At 41.1% G+C, this 17405-nt stretch overlaps 1 protein-coding gene across 1 annotated transcript in view; it reads left to right on the top strand.

Annotated features, from left to right (window-relative positions):
• trpc5a (transient receptor potential cation channel, subfamily C, member 5a) overlaps positions 1-17405 on the top strand; it is a 122906-nt gene that overhangs the window by 65338 nt on the left and 40163 nt on the right. Inside the window, exons 9-10 of the mRNA XM_075450889.1 lie at positions 14547-14684; positions 16679-16877. Of these exons, the coding sequence (XP_075307004.1) occupies positions 14547-14684; positions 16679-16877 (337 nt within the window). The remainder of the gene's footprint in view (positions 1-14546; positions 14685-16678; positions 16878-17405) is intronic.

Below are 17405 nucleotides of genomic sequence, written 5' to 3'. Positions count from 1 at the left end.
AGTGTTTGACTTGTTGTGTTTATGGCTGAGGTCAGTCTGCAGAGAAATTGAATTAACCAGCACCACTTAGCACAGCCATTGTTAGCATATTTCTGAGAAATCCGAGCAGAAGTTGTAGCTTCGGGTAACAGATTGTCGTTCACTGTCGGGAACAGAATGATGTGCAGGAATTCAAGCCTGGGTTAAACTCGGCCACCTTTGCATAAGCTGCAGTTTGCTTTCGGTTAAACAGATGGACCTTGATGTTCTTGTTGATGGAAACAGTTGGATGCTTTTTCCCAATTTAGAACAGAGATATCCTGCCAAAATGTGTATTTAGGGCCTATGTGTGCAATAAATGGTCTGAAAAATAGGCCCCATAAAAGTTTGTCAACAGGTTCATTAATGTCCCCAATATTATTTATTGCCAACAAAGGTTATTCTCTGATACCTGGGTACCAAATTGGCATAATGGTAAACGTGTGCATGTGCTTGAAATGGGCAAAAAAAACTCAACCCCTGCCGGGTGTAACAAACCATTGGAACTGCATGGTTGGCTCATCTGGCAGCAGATGGAAGATGAGTTTTGTGGGCTTAGGCGTGCAGCAAACAAAATGAAACAAAGTTCATTATCCAAAATTTGACCACTAGCTTTAGGTCGCACATAGTCAGTCTCTTTAACTTCTTATCCAATTTTTTTAGTGTAAGGTCATACAATTAATCTCCCAATTCCATTCCGTTCATTGGTGGTGCGATCCCTTCTCGCCTTTCCTGATGGGAGCTGTGGCCACCTCAGGCCAGTGTAAGATCAGAAAGAAGTGATGCAGCACAGCGGTTGGATATCTTTAACATTTATAAATAGGAATGTGGAGCGACTAATGTCAGTTAGTTGTTGCTTTGATTGTAACTTTAAAAAGATTTTGAGTTGCATTGAACATCCTGTGAGGGAATTTCTTTAAGGCCACGGCGCAGGTTTTTTTCCAGGAAAATCCAAGGAATGTGTTTGGTGGTTGCTCTTGTGTGCCTCGTCTCTGCTGTCTCACCAACAGTGAGCTACATGAGCTAAAATGAGCTCAGAAACTAAATTTAGGTAACTGCCTAACAAAGTTCCATTTGACTGAAATGAAAATGGAGACTGGAAGGTCAAATGAGTCCGTGACACTTACCTTATTGAACCTGTACTGAAAATGTCCCCTTGTAATTCTGCAAAAAGAGTTGCTGCAGATATAAAGCTCAACAATGTTAGGTCAGTCTCTGTAATCTGTCTTTACTTGGCAGACTTCTGGCTTGCATTTGGAGAGGCCTGGTCCTCCAGCAATCTGAAAGGTTTGTGTGAGAATGTTTGAGGTTATAGTTTAGCACCATGCTTCACACACAACCACAGCATTAAACAGATTCAACTGTGTAAACTGCGTTTATTCTTTCATTTACTGCGTGATAAGGGCAATGTTTGATTTAATTAATGACTATGGGACTATTCCCCTCAGTCACCATGTGCATGTTGCCTCATTCAAGGTAAAAGAGAGTAAGGGTTGCAGTGAGCAGAGAGCTTTAAGTGTAAATGACTTTGCTTTGTGTGAAAATATTACTATTTTACTTTTAAGCTCTACTAGCACTTGTAGAAAACATAAGCAACCAATCACCATTTATTTAAGTAAATCTTTTTAGGGATATGTTCACGTTACTTCAGTATGTCCCCTAAAAAAAAAAAGATAAAAAATACATGCATACACTTATTGCAAATACATTTGTTGAAAAGATGATCCAATATTACATGTCTGTAAATGGCAAAAGTATTGTAAACTTCAATTATCAGTAGTTACTTTGGTGTTTTTCAATGAGTGGCATGTACATCAAGTGTTAGTTTTATTTAAGGATGGGGGACGTAGTAAAGTCTGTTCATCACAGCGACCGGTTAGAAAGCGGTTTGATAATTGTGTTGTTTACAGATAAAACCGAGTCAGAATGTTTTCCTTAAAATGAGAATCATTGTGATAGGAGAAAGACAAATATGGCATCTCAGCAAAATAAATTAAACTCATTTGAGATGCATGGTGGTAGTTTTTTTTATGGTTTGGGTCTGTTATGCTGCATCTGGGCCTGGACAGCTTTCCATCAATGATGGAACAGAGAAGTTTGAATTCTGCTTCTGGATTCTAAAGAAAAATGCCATCCGGATGCTATATTAAACATGCAGCATGGCAACCTTAAGCACACGGGTTGTTCTACCAAAGAATGGTTTTAGAGGAAATTGATGAAATTAATGTTTATGTATGATCTGGTCAAAACGTCCTGACCTCATTACAGTGGAAATGTTTCTGAAGGATCTGAAGCAAGCATGTTCATATAAAAAAAACTCACCAAGCTGTTGAAGCTGTTCTTTTCAGTTGACTGGACTAAAACTCCTCCAGACCGATCTGCAGTTATGATCAGCAGCTAGCTGGAAAGGTTTAGCAGTTAATTGCTGTAGAAGGATACTGAAGATACTGAAAACAGATAATTACTGTCTCCGCTAACAGATTTGTCACATCAGTGGTGCCTTGTAGCACAGACACTGTAGTTCCTCAACGCAGCCGGACCGGGTTCAACTCCCGACCTGGGGCCCTTTGCTGCATGTCATCCTCCGATATCTTTCTGCCCTCTTTCCTGTCTACCTACTTTCAAATAAATACCGATAACACCCAAAAAATTCTTTAAAAAAATTCTCAGTTTCTCAGTAGATAAAGGCCGTGTACAATTTGCTGAACTGAGTGTTCTATATTTCCTTAAAGGCAAGAATATGAGGACGTTTTAGTGAATACTTAGTCAATTCTAGAGATCAGATGTGGTAAAGCAATGCAAGGAATCACAGAGGCTTTCAGGGGAAAGTGATAAAGTTTGCTGCATGTATATAAATTCATCTCTAAATAGCTCTTGGTCTCATATCCCAGCCCCTGACTTGGTGGGCGAAAGTCGAGCTGAATTCTTGCGTAACGGTTGCTGTACCCATCATGTAACCTGTAGAAGCTTCCTGAACAAGTGGCTGCAGCAGTGGAAATGCAAATTATGTAAAAAGCTATTCATCTTGCTGCACTCCGGGCTGCAGCTCCATTCAGTAGCTTCACATGAGTCATCGGAACTGTAAGACTGCTCAATAACAGGGAGTTTGGGGGATTTAGAGAGCACGGTTTTCAACTTGGCTAATATCCCTGTGTTTGCCAGCTCCCTGGAGTATCTGCTGAATGCCTCGTTGCATTTATTAATGATTTGAAGTGCTTTTCACTTGTCTTTTTAATAGCCCGTATTGCTGCATCTTAAAGGAAATGGAGATTTGACTAAAATATCTCCAGGTTTTCATAGATATGTTCACGCTAAGCATGAGTTGCCACTGCGTTTTCTCTCATTTCTGGTGTATTCCACCATTAATACTTCAGTCTCTTTGACTTATTCCTCCACCAGTTTTGTCAGTATCACTTACAGTGTGCTGCCAGCAGTGCAGGTTTCATGGTATGTCTTGTTCCACTTATTGTTATCGTATGTGGTTGTGGGTGCATGTGTTGCTGTGTGGGTGTTGTTTGTTCTAGCTGTCTGTAGTTATCTTTTTTTAAAGGTTTTTTTTAACAAAAAGAAGCTTCAAAACCTTGACCTCACGTTATAATGTAATTATTACTTGAACAGTTTTTACAACATTTGTGTCTAATACAACCAAGTCAAACTAGCTACTGAACAGAAGAAGCTTTCGAAATTTGATTTTCCTAAACTTCGCCTACTGACAAAGGAGTAACTCGACACCTCGAAGATAGTCTTCGTTAATTATTTTTTAAGTTGGTTTTAAGATTGATGGATATTTTTTTGTGCACGAGGCTGGAGAAGGTGCGAAGGATTGATGCATCGACTCAATTTTTAGGTATACTCGGATTATAACCAAAGATTTATTCAACCAGGTTGTTACAGCAAAACAAAGCACTTTGGGGAGAATAGGGGCGCTGAATATGTTGTATTTCAGTTGTATTTCAATTGTATTTCATGCTCTCCACGTACCCTCTCTGCTCAGACTGGTGTTTACCTTTGTGTCAGTTGGAATGTGACATGCACAAATTGGCGCACGTACCCTGTGTACGCGTGCTCTGGTTTATGCAACCTGACTTTATGATCATTTCTGCACCAGTCAAAGGTGCGATTACCATACACAGCTAATGCAAGTACTTTAGGTCACCACACAGACAATAAGACATTATGCCACAGCACTTCAGCAGCAGACAAAAATTAAAGTACTAAAACAAAAGTGTGATTCCGAAGAGGGCTATAAAAGATTTAGTGAGGCCTGCCAGCTTATAAGGAATGTAATGGACACATTTTCACAGTGGAGAGCCATAGGAGAGCACCTGCACTTTACTTGAACTTTTAATTTGATTCTTGAACTGTCATTAAGCATGATTTTATCTGCTCTTGTGCAGCCACAACAGATTTTTATTAAACAGCTGTTGCTCTGTTTTCCTTTTTTTAATTTTGGTTGCTGCTGAAGTTACCTTAACCTATGTTGCTGTGAAGTTACCTGCGTGACTGAAGTGTTTGTCACTGGCCTCTGCTGGCTAATATGCTTTAATCTGTGTGCATGTCAACATGCAGATAGTTGGGCAAGACATAAATTGAAGGAAGCCTGCAGATTAAGCAGTAAGATGGCATATTTGTGATGAGTTGGGATGGGCAAGGCAGTACTGATTCCCTCCCCCATCTGCACCAGAGTATAGTTTTTAAAAAATATTAATTTAATTGATGCATAATACATGTAAATTGATTGAACTCTGTAGTTTATGATCATTTAGAGCTATGAATGTTTTATTTAACTTGACGAGAGCAGAATATGCGTGATAAGAATGCCATTATGAATGTGACATCTCAGGGCAAAGTTGTATGTAAAGCGTTCAATCATTAAAGTAGGCAAGGCATTTTTGTCTCAATCCCAGTTTGATTTTGAGTTAGAAATAAAATAGCTATGCATATGTCTGCTCGAATGGCCGTATAAGCCATGTTCCAGTAGTTCAAAGCACTATGCTTTATAAGAAAGAAAATTCTGGGAGCTCATAAAAAAAAAAAAAAAGTGAGGGCAGTAAACGTATTTCATCATTTTAAAAAGTGAAAAATGAATTTGGACTGACTCACTTTCAGTCGGAAATGCTCATGTCCATACACCAAACAAAAATCAGAGCAGGTGCAGAGGTGTTGAACAGATATCACATCCAGACTGATGGCAGTCCTGTGTGGCATCAGTTCTGATACGGACAGATCCTGAAATAAATTTTATGATCACTGATCAGTTAGAAAAAGTAACATGGACAATCGGTCCCAAATAGGATTTGCCTGCCGTCTGAACAAAGCTTCAGTCCAGTGTTTGTTCAAATAGGAAAATCGCCCCTTGCCTTAAAAACTGCCTTATCGCCCACCACACACTGATTCACATTACTCTGTTGGCAGTTGAACAGCCTTGAACATACATTTATCTTGATCATCTTGCTGCTGCTGGCCAGTGATGATGAAACACAACGACAACTGGCCCAGCTTCCCCGTTATGTTATATAAAACAAGCTGATCCATTGGTTGTGCCTAAGTTCCGACACATGACTTTTTCCTACATGTCAACATTAGCACCAGATAACACTGCTCAGGTTTATTTATTTCACACTTGGGGGGGGTGGGGGGGGGTCCTTCCTGAGAAGCTGCTTTAAATGGAGAAGGTTACGTTGACATGGACTGTTTATGTCCTAATACTAAACTAAGGATGTTTGCCGACTGAAGCTCAGTGACATTGGTATGAAAAAGAAAAGGAGGAAAATGAGCAGACTGCTGTAGTTTAGTGGATCAGAGAGATCAACTACCTCATTAGCATGCTGCTGCCATAGCAACAAGAAACCAAGCTGGGGCCAAGCGAGGGAAGGAAGGATGATGGGGAAGAAAAAAATGGAGAATATGGAAAAGAGAAAGAAAGGATGGGAAGGAAGGAAGAACGATAGAGAAAAAAGGAAATAAGGAAAGATTAATGGAGGAGGTGGAGAAAAGGAAGAGGAGGAAGATTAAAGACAAGTAAAGGAAATAAATGAAGTAAAGAGAAGAAAATAAGGGAGTGAGAAAATGGGGCAAGGAAGAAGAAAAAAAGGTGGAGAACAGTTAAACAAAGTTGATGAGAGTGCAAAGAAGATGAGATAAATGGCTTGAATAGCAGCACAAGTAGGGAGATGAAAGAGACACAAGCAAGAAGAAAAACAATTAGAGGTTGGAGGGAATGAAAAAAGAGGAGAAAGACCAGGAAGGGAGCGAGCGGAGTGAGAAATGTGACCGAAAGGGGGAAGTGATGAGGCGAAAAAGAAAAGAAGAGGAGAGGAGAAGAGGAGGTGAGGAAAGAAGAAGGGAGAGAGAGCAAGCTCCTTGGTTTGACTTCTAACACTTTATCTCTTTATCCCCTTTTTTCTGCTTCTATCATTTCATCTATGTAATTAAATATATTGGTTATCCAATTTTCCCGCACTCACATTGTCACAGAACACACACCCTGATAAGAGGTTGAACAAGCTTGTTCTGTGCTGACAGAGTACAGTAGCGTGTGTGTGTGTGTGTGTGTGTGTGTGTGTGTGTGTGTGTGTGTATGCGTGTGTGTGTGTGTTAAGGTCACATCTATTGTTGCTCTCCCAGGTTGTTGGCTACGAGAGATGGAAGGAGACATTATCAGAGTAGAGCACAATATCCCATAGAACAAGGATAAAGAAGGCTCTGTTTTCTTTTAACTCTGTTTCTACAACAGATTTCAACCAATTCAGTTGTTGTGGGAAAATCTGACTCAAATACTTCAAATCTGAGACAAAAACTCAATGATATGATATAGATGGGATTTCCTGCAGGGCACAACACGTTTCTAACATGTGACTGGAGTCTCGCTCTGAAATCTCATGGGATGCGTTGCTGCAGGAGGACAACATTATAAAGCTGGAGTGCAGAAAACACAGCTCAGTGTCATTAAAAAAGATTTGTAGAAAATCAACAAGCTCTATTTCACAAAGCTTCCTCATCTATCTTTCCCAGTTCAGACCGGAAAACGGCTTGTGAGTCACCTCATCATCATCGTCTTTGCCAGGTCAGACATGATTCACAAAGTAGTTTCCATTCCCCACTAAACACATCAAGTCGGCTTTGAAAGAAGCAAAAACCTCGAGTGATACTTGTATACATTTTTATGCGCCATGGCGGACGTTTTACCCTTTCCATACACCTTTACTTATTCACACGTTCAAAAAGAGAATAAAAACACAATGGGAACATGACTATTGCAGTCATTCCTTAGCTGCCTCAGTCATAATCTTCTCATCTGTAATGGCCCAGTTCCGTACATTTTAGTTGGAACTGATCATTCAGACTCTAAAAGATGGAAAACGGAGACTGGATTTAAAGATACCATTGTTTTCATGCAGTCTAGTTTGATTTTAGTTTATTTTATTCTATTTTTCTTTTGCTTGTTTGTTTACTTAACCCATCTTGTATCCCTTTTTATCCAGAATGATTCGGCTTTATGTTCCCACACCTCATCCATATGCTGATGGTGTCTCTTTTAAATTAAGACATTTTATTGTCTGCTGATGACGGCATCATTAGTAACTGAAAAGTCAATGGGTTACTCTTGTTTTATTTTTGTTTTTTTAAGTCCTCGATACTGAGAAACATTAACTCATTCAATGCCTTTGACGGTTGCTTACGTCATTTCGAATAGTGACGCCCCCTGCCTTCAACGGTTGCTTCCGTCAATTGCGTTTTTTAACGGAGCGGGCTGGGGAACAATCTAGCGGAGTTTGTCACTAAATCTTAGGCTTGTAAACACTAAACAGAGAATATACTGGCAAAATTACCCGCAAGGTGGCAGCAGTGCCACTTTGCACAAAAAAAAGCTTGTTTTCTCAATTTTTTGGTCAAAAACAGCTGTTTTTGGTGAAACCAACCTATGTTCTACTGTCTATTACTAAAGGACTGAAAATGGTAGAAACAAACTTTTTTTCCTGATGAAAGAAGAGAGTCTACTCTTTCTTTTGGTAATTTCGGTGTGTACATAGTCATAAGACACACTTTTCTGTGGGTCTTGGAAAATCAGTCAAAATACTGTAAAACACTTGGCAGTATGGGTCTCTCTGCACTGAAAATGGCTGGCAGCCAATGAGTTAACAGTTGCTTCATACTGAGATCTTATATTTATATATATATATATATATATATATATATCTTCTTTGCACTCTCAGCAAACTAGATTCTGAAGAGATTTTTCCACCACCACACTGGCTTCAAGCAGTGGAGAGATAACAAATTATATTACTGCACAACACTCAGTTATATTAGTATTGATGGAGGATCAGAAATATGTTCATTAGAAAACTCAGTATTTCACAGTGTGATGGTGTTGCAGTAACTTGTTTGCTCTAAATGTGTTACTACAAAAAAAACTCTTAGTTTTTTACTTTTTTCGGGGGTAATTTGTGGGAAATTATCCCCCCAAAAAAAAAAATATATATATATATATATATTATAGATGCACATTTTATTACTTGCAAACAGTGCCATGTTGGTAGATTTGATGAAAAGGCATAAAAGTTCATCTCAAATACTTCACTCCAAAATGGAGGACAAAAAACAATGATCAAAACTCTTAGAATAGGCAGCAGTAATTGCAGTGGCTGCAGTGACGCCAGCATTTCATTCAAATTCTTTACGGTTCACAGTGGAGTGACTAATTTGATGTAACTGTCCTTTAATGTACTTGATAACTGCGGGTCTTGGATTTGGAAAAGTTAGTAATTTCATTAGTTTCCATGAAGAGGGTTACAGACTCAAGTTACGTCTCCTCAGTCAGCATCATCTTGGTCTGAGGACGAACTTTAAAAGTGTGGAGTTGGGATGGATTTGCTTTACAGAGGATCCATTACTGTACAGTCCTACAAGGATGGTATTTTGCCGATCCATTCTGTAAAAGTCGGAACACTCTCTGGACAGAAGGTAAAAACTAAAAACTGATGTAAACATTCCAACAGGTTGGAGATTGAGTTGGATAGTGGTTGGCGTATAGCCAGGGCCGCTGACAGGTTTGGCTGGGCCCAGGACAAAATTCTCTGAATGCCAGCTTGATTGGCGTGCGTGCCTGAAACATTTGGACATATTTGCGGACTAATGCGCAGAGAACTATTAGAACTATAGAGAACTATTGAAAACATAGTGTACATGCCATGATCTTCCCCTAAATTTAACCACACCATCCAATACTCTGGTCACCCTGACATGGACATTCAAATAAGATGGGGCCATTCGAGATAATCCAAAGATTTCTTTTAGAATGCTTATCAGGTGGTAGACTTTGGAACCAGCAGATCAGGATGCAAGGCCCTTCTGCACATATTTCCTCCTGGGTGCATCATGTGATCAGCACCATGGACAGCTCTTTTCAGGGTTGGAAGTCGCGCTGGTGAAAAAGCAGATATTCAGTCCTACACAGAGAAGCAGTGATGGACAGTCCGGATAAGACATGCCAAGATTAAGTGTTTGTTAGACAAGTAACAGTGCCAAATGTCGAAAAGTAGCAGAAAATCGTGTTTGATTGACAGTTCCAAGTGCTGACCTGATCGTCTTTGGCAGTTTGCCTTTTTAAGCTTTTAGCCAAATGTTTGGTTGATAACAGCAGTGTGACCTTGTGTGAAGCTGAATATGCAGTACTGAGCGGGATGTTTATTCAGCCCATTTATTGGATAGGATGCTTGTTTATGAGGAAACACACATTTTTAGCAATATCTTTAGCACACACACAGCTTCAAGTAATGGATGACCTTCTGTCTGAAGCCTTTTTAAAGTGGTAAGCTAATTTATAATCCGTGGATTTCAACCAAGTCGAAACTAATCACTCAAAGGCATACATGAGACTAGAAAGAAGGGAATAAAATGGAAAATATTTGAGGAAAGAGGGAGGACAAGCTTGAGTATAAAGGACTAAAATGAAATCCTGAAAAACGGGGAGATTGCCAAGAAAACCATGGGACTTGAGTGTTTGGAACTCAGAGGGCAGCTGAAAGGCCAACAGGGACAAACAGCCTTTGGTGTATTGCCAGCAGTATTGGTGGATAAGCTGTAATGGCATGTAAATGGAGGCAGCCAGAACAACAGAGCACCTACAGACTCGTGAGGGCAGGATGCACACTTTGGGTTGTCATAACAGCTCGCAGAAACTGGGACTGATTTACCTGAATGAGGTTCACTGCAGAGAATTTGGAACCACAAGTTGGCAAAAAAAGAAAAACAGTTTTCACCCGTTTGTGATTTGGTTTCGCTGCAGCCCCACAGAATGTCATTGTTTTTGTTTTATGTGTTAATGTGCAACTTTAGCAATAAACAGAATCAATTTACAAGCCAGTGGCCCGCTAGAAGCTCCACAAGGCTCAGCTAAGCTGTGTTTGAGCTAGCTATGATTCACAGGTATACTATGTGTTTATTATCTAGGTGTTGCAGAGGATAGGTAAGGTGTATAACACAGCTCACCTTGTTGCAATGCAGTGTTCTGCTGGGTTAACCTCCGTCCTGGCAATCACATCCTGGATGTTACTTTGACACTTTCCACCTGCCTAAACAGTTTTGCAAACACAACATAGTGTCTTATGTGTTCACACTGCCTCCAAACTCCCCAGATAGCAATCTGATGGAATCTCTCAGCATCTGTGGGAAACAAGCCCAGACCACAAACACCCAACAAACCCACTGGGACGAAAGGATTTTTTTTTCCAATCTCCATGTACCAGACATTCCAGGTCAGGACAATCTCAGACTCGTTGGTTCTATTTTGGCAGTTGATGGTGGTCATAAAGATATGCTTCATCAGTGTGTGAATGTACGCAATAAAATTATGTTAGTCAGCTTTTAGAACATTAAAGTGAGCAAACTGAGGCAAACTATGCTACAATTCTTGGGTAATGTTTGCAAGCAGATGATTTGAACCCTCTTTCCTTGTTCAACAAGCCTGAGTTGGTGAATCAGCCAGAGAATGACCAGCAGTGTTCAGAAAGTTAAAACTCTCTTGTCAATTGCACAAAAATAATAGCCTGGCTGACGCGTCCATAATCTCGATGAGATGGTGGTCTGGGAACTAGGTGTGCATTTTCTCGTATTTGAGGCGTGGTTTACGAATGCCTAGAGCCGTTTATTGGGCGCTACGAATGTCTATCAAATGGCGTCTGGTTCTTTCCATGCTGCTTTGCGCGTGATTCATAGCCAATTGTATCACTTATACCAGATGACGACAGAAATTTGACGAGAAGGAAGAAAAAAAAAAAAGTAAAATAAAAGTAAACTTGCGCTCTAAGCTACTTAAAGTGATGGTTCGGAGTAGATTCACCCTAGGGTCATTTGAACCGTGACATCCAGCCAAGTTTTTCCGAGTTACTGAGTTATTCCGAATAGCTTAGTACAAGCGCTAATGGACCCTGGCAGTATCTCCAAAATTACCACACTAAAATCACATGCCATGACACCAAACTTCTACAGTAGTACAAATATGGTCTGTACTCACAAAACGATGCATTTGGAAGTTTGTACATAGTCCAGGAGTTTATTATTATCAACACAAGCCTAATAGCTTCTCTGCTGCTAAAGCTGCGTCGACGTCACTTCCTTAATCTGGGAGCTTCAAAGTAAGATGAGGGTTGATCTACTACTGTAGACTGTAGACCATATTTGTACTACTGTAGAAGTTTGGTGTCATGGCATGTCATTTTAGTGTGGTAATTTTGGAGATACTGCCAGGGTCCATTAGCGCTTGTACTAAGCTATTCGGGATAACTCAGTAACTCAGCTGATGTTCAGCCAATATCGGAAAAACTTCGGGTGGGCTACTTGGCTGGATGTCACGGTTCAAATGACCCTAGGGTGAATCTACTCCGAAACACTTTCTAAGGCTGCTTCGAACGGTAACGTTGTGTCCGCTGCCATGTTGGATTAACACTCTACAAGCTTCGGTGTAGCGCATAGACGTTGTCATCGTCTTGCTGCCCCGCCCCCCCCCCGTTCTGTGATTGGTTCCCAAACTCAGGCAAAAATAAGGGCGGTGGTTTCTAGGCTGACTTTGCAGTGAGAATGAAATCGAGCGCAAAGCAGCATGGGAATTCCCAGGCTACAAAAATGAAGACCTAAAGCACAAATGATGACATCAAAGTCTCTGAACTTTTCCATACAACCTTGTGGGAAGATGTTGCATCATCAGATTTTATGTTAAAGTCTGCTGATGGAGTCTGAATGTGTGTGTAGCACAGATGTGTACACTTGTTTCCTAGATAAATGGGGAGACTGAGCATAGCTAAATAAGACAAAACAAGCTAAATGAATCTCGGTCTAAGCAGATAAATACCCCACTGCATATCTCTGTTGGGCCACAAGACAAGACAGAGTGTGATTACTTTTGTATAGGTCTAAATGTCTTTAAGAACACATTGCAGAGGCAGTCGGTGGCGTAGTGGGTTAAGCAGCCGCCGCATGTACAGAGGCTACAGTCCTCGCTGCAGCTGGCCCCGGTTCGAGTCCCGCACCGGACGGCCCTTTGCTGTATGTCTCCCCCCTCTCTCTGCCCCCTCCTTCCTGTCTCTCTCCAACTGTCCTATCATTAAAGGCATAAAAAGCCCCAAAAAATATTTAAAAAAAAAAAGAAAAAGAATACACATTGCAGTCCATTCAATGTTTGTATCCACAATATTTTAGTGAAAACAGTCACAGGCATGTCTACAAAATGAAATAAATCAGTTCTTTTGATAGATATTAAACCAACTTCATGCAATTTCCTGAACGTGCTGTTAAAGGGATAGTTCGGGATATTTGACATGAATCTGTATGGCATCACCATAACCAGTGTCGTGCATTCAAACTGACTTACCCCCGACAGTGTCCTGTGAGCCGAGTTCTTGTCCAGTGTTGGTCAAGGCGAAAGTAGTCCGGCTTGTTTGCTGGGGTCAAGAAATTAGCGCGTTTTTCTTCCCAAAACAGTACGTGTGCTAAAGAGTGATTTATTTCATCACAAAAACCGAAGCCGGCAAAAGTCACTCCTCGTTATCACTTGGGCCCTATACTGTCTCATTGTGTATCAGTGCGCACGTCATTCTGACCGCGAGCTGTGCGCACGAGTCTTTCTGTTCTTTGGCAGTGCTCAACACTTACTCTGCAGACAACTGGCCATCGGGTCCAGCTGGTCTGGGACGCCTCTTCCAGTTGATCTTGGGAACATGGAAAAAAGTTCTCAAGACGCCTGCATTCAGGAGTGCAGGGAAGTCCCCGTTATTTGTGATGCAGGCAGCAGCTGTCCCGCGGCCGCCAACATCCTCATCTATGGAAAGGTTTTGTATCTGGGGCATAACTAAATCCCACTCGTGGCAGCAGTAACATTCCACCTCTGTCTGCATTACTTCGCACTTCAAACAAGTGCACCAGGATTTGTCGGCCACCCTGGGTATCGCAGCTCCAGCAGTGGCTCCAGCTTCTGTTTCCATCACTTCTCTGTCCACCCTCTCTCTTTCTGCCCGATCTAAGTCCATTTGGCGAACTTCCTCCTCAGTATAAACGGGTTCATAAAGATACCCCCTTGGCTCTGAACGGAAGTCAATATGTTCCTCGTCGCTCTCGTTGTCAGACATCTTCCCGAGCAGTAAACAAAGTGAACTCGTGCGCACAGCTCGCGGTCAGAATGACGTGCGCACTGATACACAATGAGAGACAGTATAGGGCCCAAGTGATAACGAGGAGTGACTTTTGCCGGCTTCGGTTTTTGTGATGAAATAAATCACTCTTTAGCACACGTACTGTTTTGGGAAGAAAAACGCGCTAATTTCTTGACCCTACAAACAAGCCGGACTACTTTCGCCTTGACCAACACTGGACAAAAACTCGGCTCACAGGACACTGTCGGGGGTAAGTCAGTTTGAATGCACGACACTGGTTATGGTGATGCCATACAGATCCATGTCAAATATCCCGAACTATCCCTTTAATGTGGTTGAAAGCATGAAAAAAGTAGAAAAATTTTGGGATACAATCATCTAAACAGCGTTTCTCAATTCCGGTCCTCAAGTACCACTGCCCTACATGTTTTCGATGTTTCCCTCCTCCAGCACACCTGATTCAAATGATCAACTCAGTGCAGTGGTCTGATCAGGAGCCATTCATTTCTAAAATTTTGATCTAAAACTGATCTAAAATTTTCCATTTGCACACCTTCATAGTCTTGATAAGTACTGCTGACCAGTCATGAAACAGAATGTCCATGAACTAGTCAATCAAACAGCTGCGCAGTTTTGATGTCTAACAAAATGAGACTTGCAGGTTACATGCTGTAGAGTTCTGCCTTAAAGAAAAACAGAAACTGTTTTTTTGTGTTTGAAAGAATGCATAGTTTATGTGTCAGCAGCGTTATGCCCCAAAATGCCGTATTAAAAGCTGATTTTGTCCAAATTTGATATAATAGCTGAGGTCCTTGTTTCATCCCAAAGTCACATTGGGGTTATGGGTTTATTTTTCCTTTCTTCTCTCTCTCTTTTCAGTTTGTGGCACAGCCTAACTGCCAGCAGTTGCTGGCCACGTTATGGTATGACGGCTTCCCGGGCTGGAGGAGACGACACTGGGCGGTCAAACTGGTCACATGCTTTATCATCGGACTGTTGTTTCCTGTCTTCTCACTGGTAAGAAACGTTGTGGAGTGGGATGGTTGTCTTTTCCTGAGTCCTAACAAGTTTCCCCTGCCATCTTTTTTTGTGACCTCGTAAAGTTTTTACATTGAAGTAAAAGGAACAGTGTTTAGGAAAAGACATCAGTCATGTTTTTGACTATTCAAACACACCTCATGTGTCCCAGACTGGTCTGTCCCTTTTTTATGTCCCCCGAAACACTTCACACTTTTCATCTGCCGTTGTCCTATATCCCGTCCACGTTTCTGTACAAAGTATATTAGTGAACCGAGATATTTTCTTGTCATGCTGATTTTGACTTGAACCTACAGTGGTGGAATAAAACTTCGGTTAGACAGTATTTTGGCACAGGTAATTTTTTTTGTTTTTGTATTATCTGTGTCTATAGAGCTTGAGCAGGCTAAATGGTTCAATCTTTCACTCTCAGTTAACTCTGTAACTTTGTGATATTTTTTTAAGACTCAGAAATACAGAACTGTGCAAAAGTCTTCCTCATTCTCATTCTTGTAATCTTTTAAAGTGGTCTTGAGAAATAGTTCTCCGAGCATTCTGAAGGTCTTTTAAAGTTTTTTTTCTTGGACACTGGCTCCTTTGTCACTCATTTGAAGTCCAGTACTTGTATTTGGTCACTTTCAGAAGAACTCTCTGAGTTGTTTGTTGAGCCACTGAACACTGACCCATAAATCATAAGCATAATAAAACAGCACCTATCTACTAATAGATGTACAAGTATTGTGTCAAACAGACAACTTGGCAAAGAAACAATGTCAGATTATGTCTTAAGGCACTTTAGCACGAGCAGACACATTTGTTTTAGAGCTGCATGGTGGTGTGCAGGTTAGCACCATTGTTTGACAGACGTAACATGTTCTTTTTGGACTAACAAGGCAATTTCCAGAGAACTATTAGCTGAAAACGTCACATACCTTAGTATGGTGTGCAGTGTGTACCTAAAAATTGAGTAAACTGGACAGGTAGAGGACAAAAGAAGTGGCAGGCTATCTAAAGACTATCTAAAGCAGATAAAGTGAATTTCCTAAGAAATGGGGAAAGACCTGACACAGGACCTGAGAGATGCATGTGCACCTTCAGTTGATCCATCTACTGTTCACTGAAGCCTCATCAGAAATGGTCTCTATGGAAGAGTGGCTGTCAAGAAACCATTCTTAAGGAAGGGAAACTGGGAGAAGTGGAGTGAAAATGAGTGGCAAAAGGTCTTATATAGGGATGAATCCTCCCCAGAGCCCGGACCTCAACATTACCAAAGCAGTGTGGGATCATCCTGACAGAGAATGGAACAAAAGAGAACCATCGTCCAAAGAAGAGCTTTGAAATGTCCTTCAAGAAGCCTGGTATTCCTGGTTTCTTGTCAATGAATAAAGGAATGAGGGGTGGCTCAATACCTGTGCACAGAACTATAAATCTGACTTGCATGGTGAGACATTAATCTGGTTTCAAATGAGTTGCTTTTGCTCTGACTTTAATACTAATGTGTTATTAAGTCAAGCAAAGTGCTTAAATTGCATTAATCGGAGTGCAGCATCCATGTGGTTACATATCAGTGTTTTGATAATGTCAGTAAACACACCTCAGTCTCATGCTGCTCACTGTCTCTGAATGCCTCTGTGAAATTCAGTGCCATTTAAATTCTATCCGGCATGACTTGGAGTAAGCTGAGGTTGCCAGGAGCGAGGAAATGAGCAGAATGAGCAACAAGCATCATAACAGCAGTGGCACTGACATTAGCAACAAGGCCTCTGATAGAGAAAACATTCCAGCAACACAGAGTGACGGTGGCAGAGCATGATCTCTGATCTGCATATGCATACGTACATTTATGATGTCTTTTTCTTTTTCTGCCCCATGAACAACACTTTGAGTGTTTGTGCCCTTTCTAAAAGAACATCTTATACTCATTACTCTCTCTTACGGTCTTATTTTTGCCCATTTTCTTTCTTTGTGCCTCTCTCCCACCTCCTCCTCCTCAGATCTACCTGTTGGCTCCAAAGAGTGCTCTGGGACGTTTCATTAAGAAGCCCTTCATCAAGTTTATCTGTCACACGGCGTCTTACCTGACCTTTCTCTTCTTCCTGCTGCTGGCCTCACAGCACATCGCCCGCACCAACTTGCACATGCAGGGACCCCCACCCACTGTCGTGGAGTGGATGATTCTTCCATGGGTGCTGGGTGAGTTTCCCTTATAATTCAATTCACAGCTGCAAATGCTGAAAAATATCCAGGTGGGAGGTTACACTGTTTTTTCCACACAAAGAAGCTGAAAGTTCTACCCAGCAAAGGGTTGCATCTTTGTAGCAATATTTGTAACCTGACAGATATTCTCTTTCTACCAGGAGAACTAAGGGACTTGCCCAAAGCTATGCCAAGGTTTAAATCCATCATTTACACACTGTTCTGCTGTGCTCCGTGAGATGTGAGAAATGCACTCACTTGGACAGTGGCTGCATGTGTTATTATTCTGGCTCTGTATCGTTTCATCAGACTGAAAAATCCTCAAAGATTAGGGAACACTGTATATCAAGCTAAAGAGTAATAAGGTCACAAATTCAGCCACATCTAGCCAGTGATTCAGACAGAGGTGCAGAAAAGCCTCTTTGCATTGTATAAAAGCATTTACTTTTTCAGCTTCACTTGGCTTAACTTTTTTCACATGAACGGGCATCTAGCTGCAGCTTCAAAAAATTTGCAAATGTTAGC

The sequence above is a fragment of the Odontesthes bonariensis genome, chromosome 19 (assembly GCF_027942865.1).
Source record: "Odontesthes bonariensis isolate fOdoBon6 chromosome 19, fOdoBon6.hap1, whole genome shotgun sequence".
Taxonomy (NCBI): domain Eukaryota; kingdom Metazoa; phylum Chordata; class Actinopteri; order Atheriniformes; family Atherinopsidae; genus Odontesthes; species Odontesthes bonariensis.
This window is presented reverse-complemented; position numbering and strand designations above follow the sequence as displayed.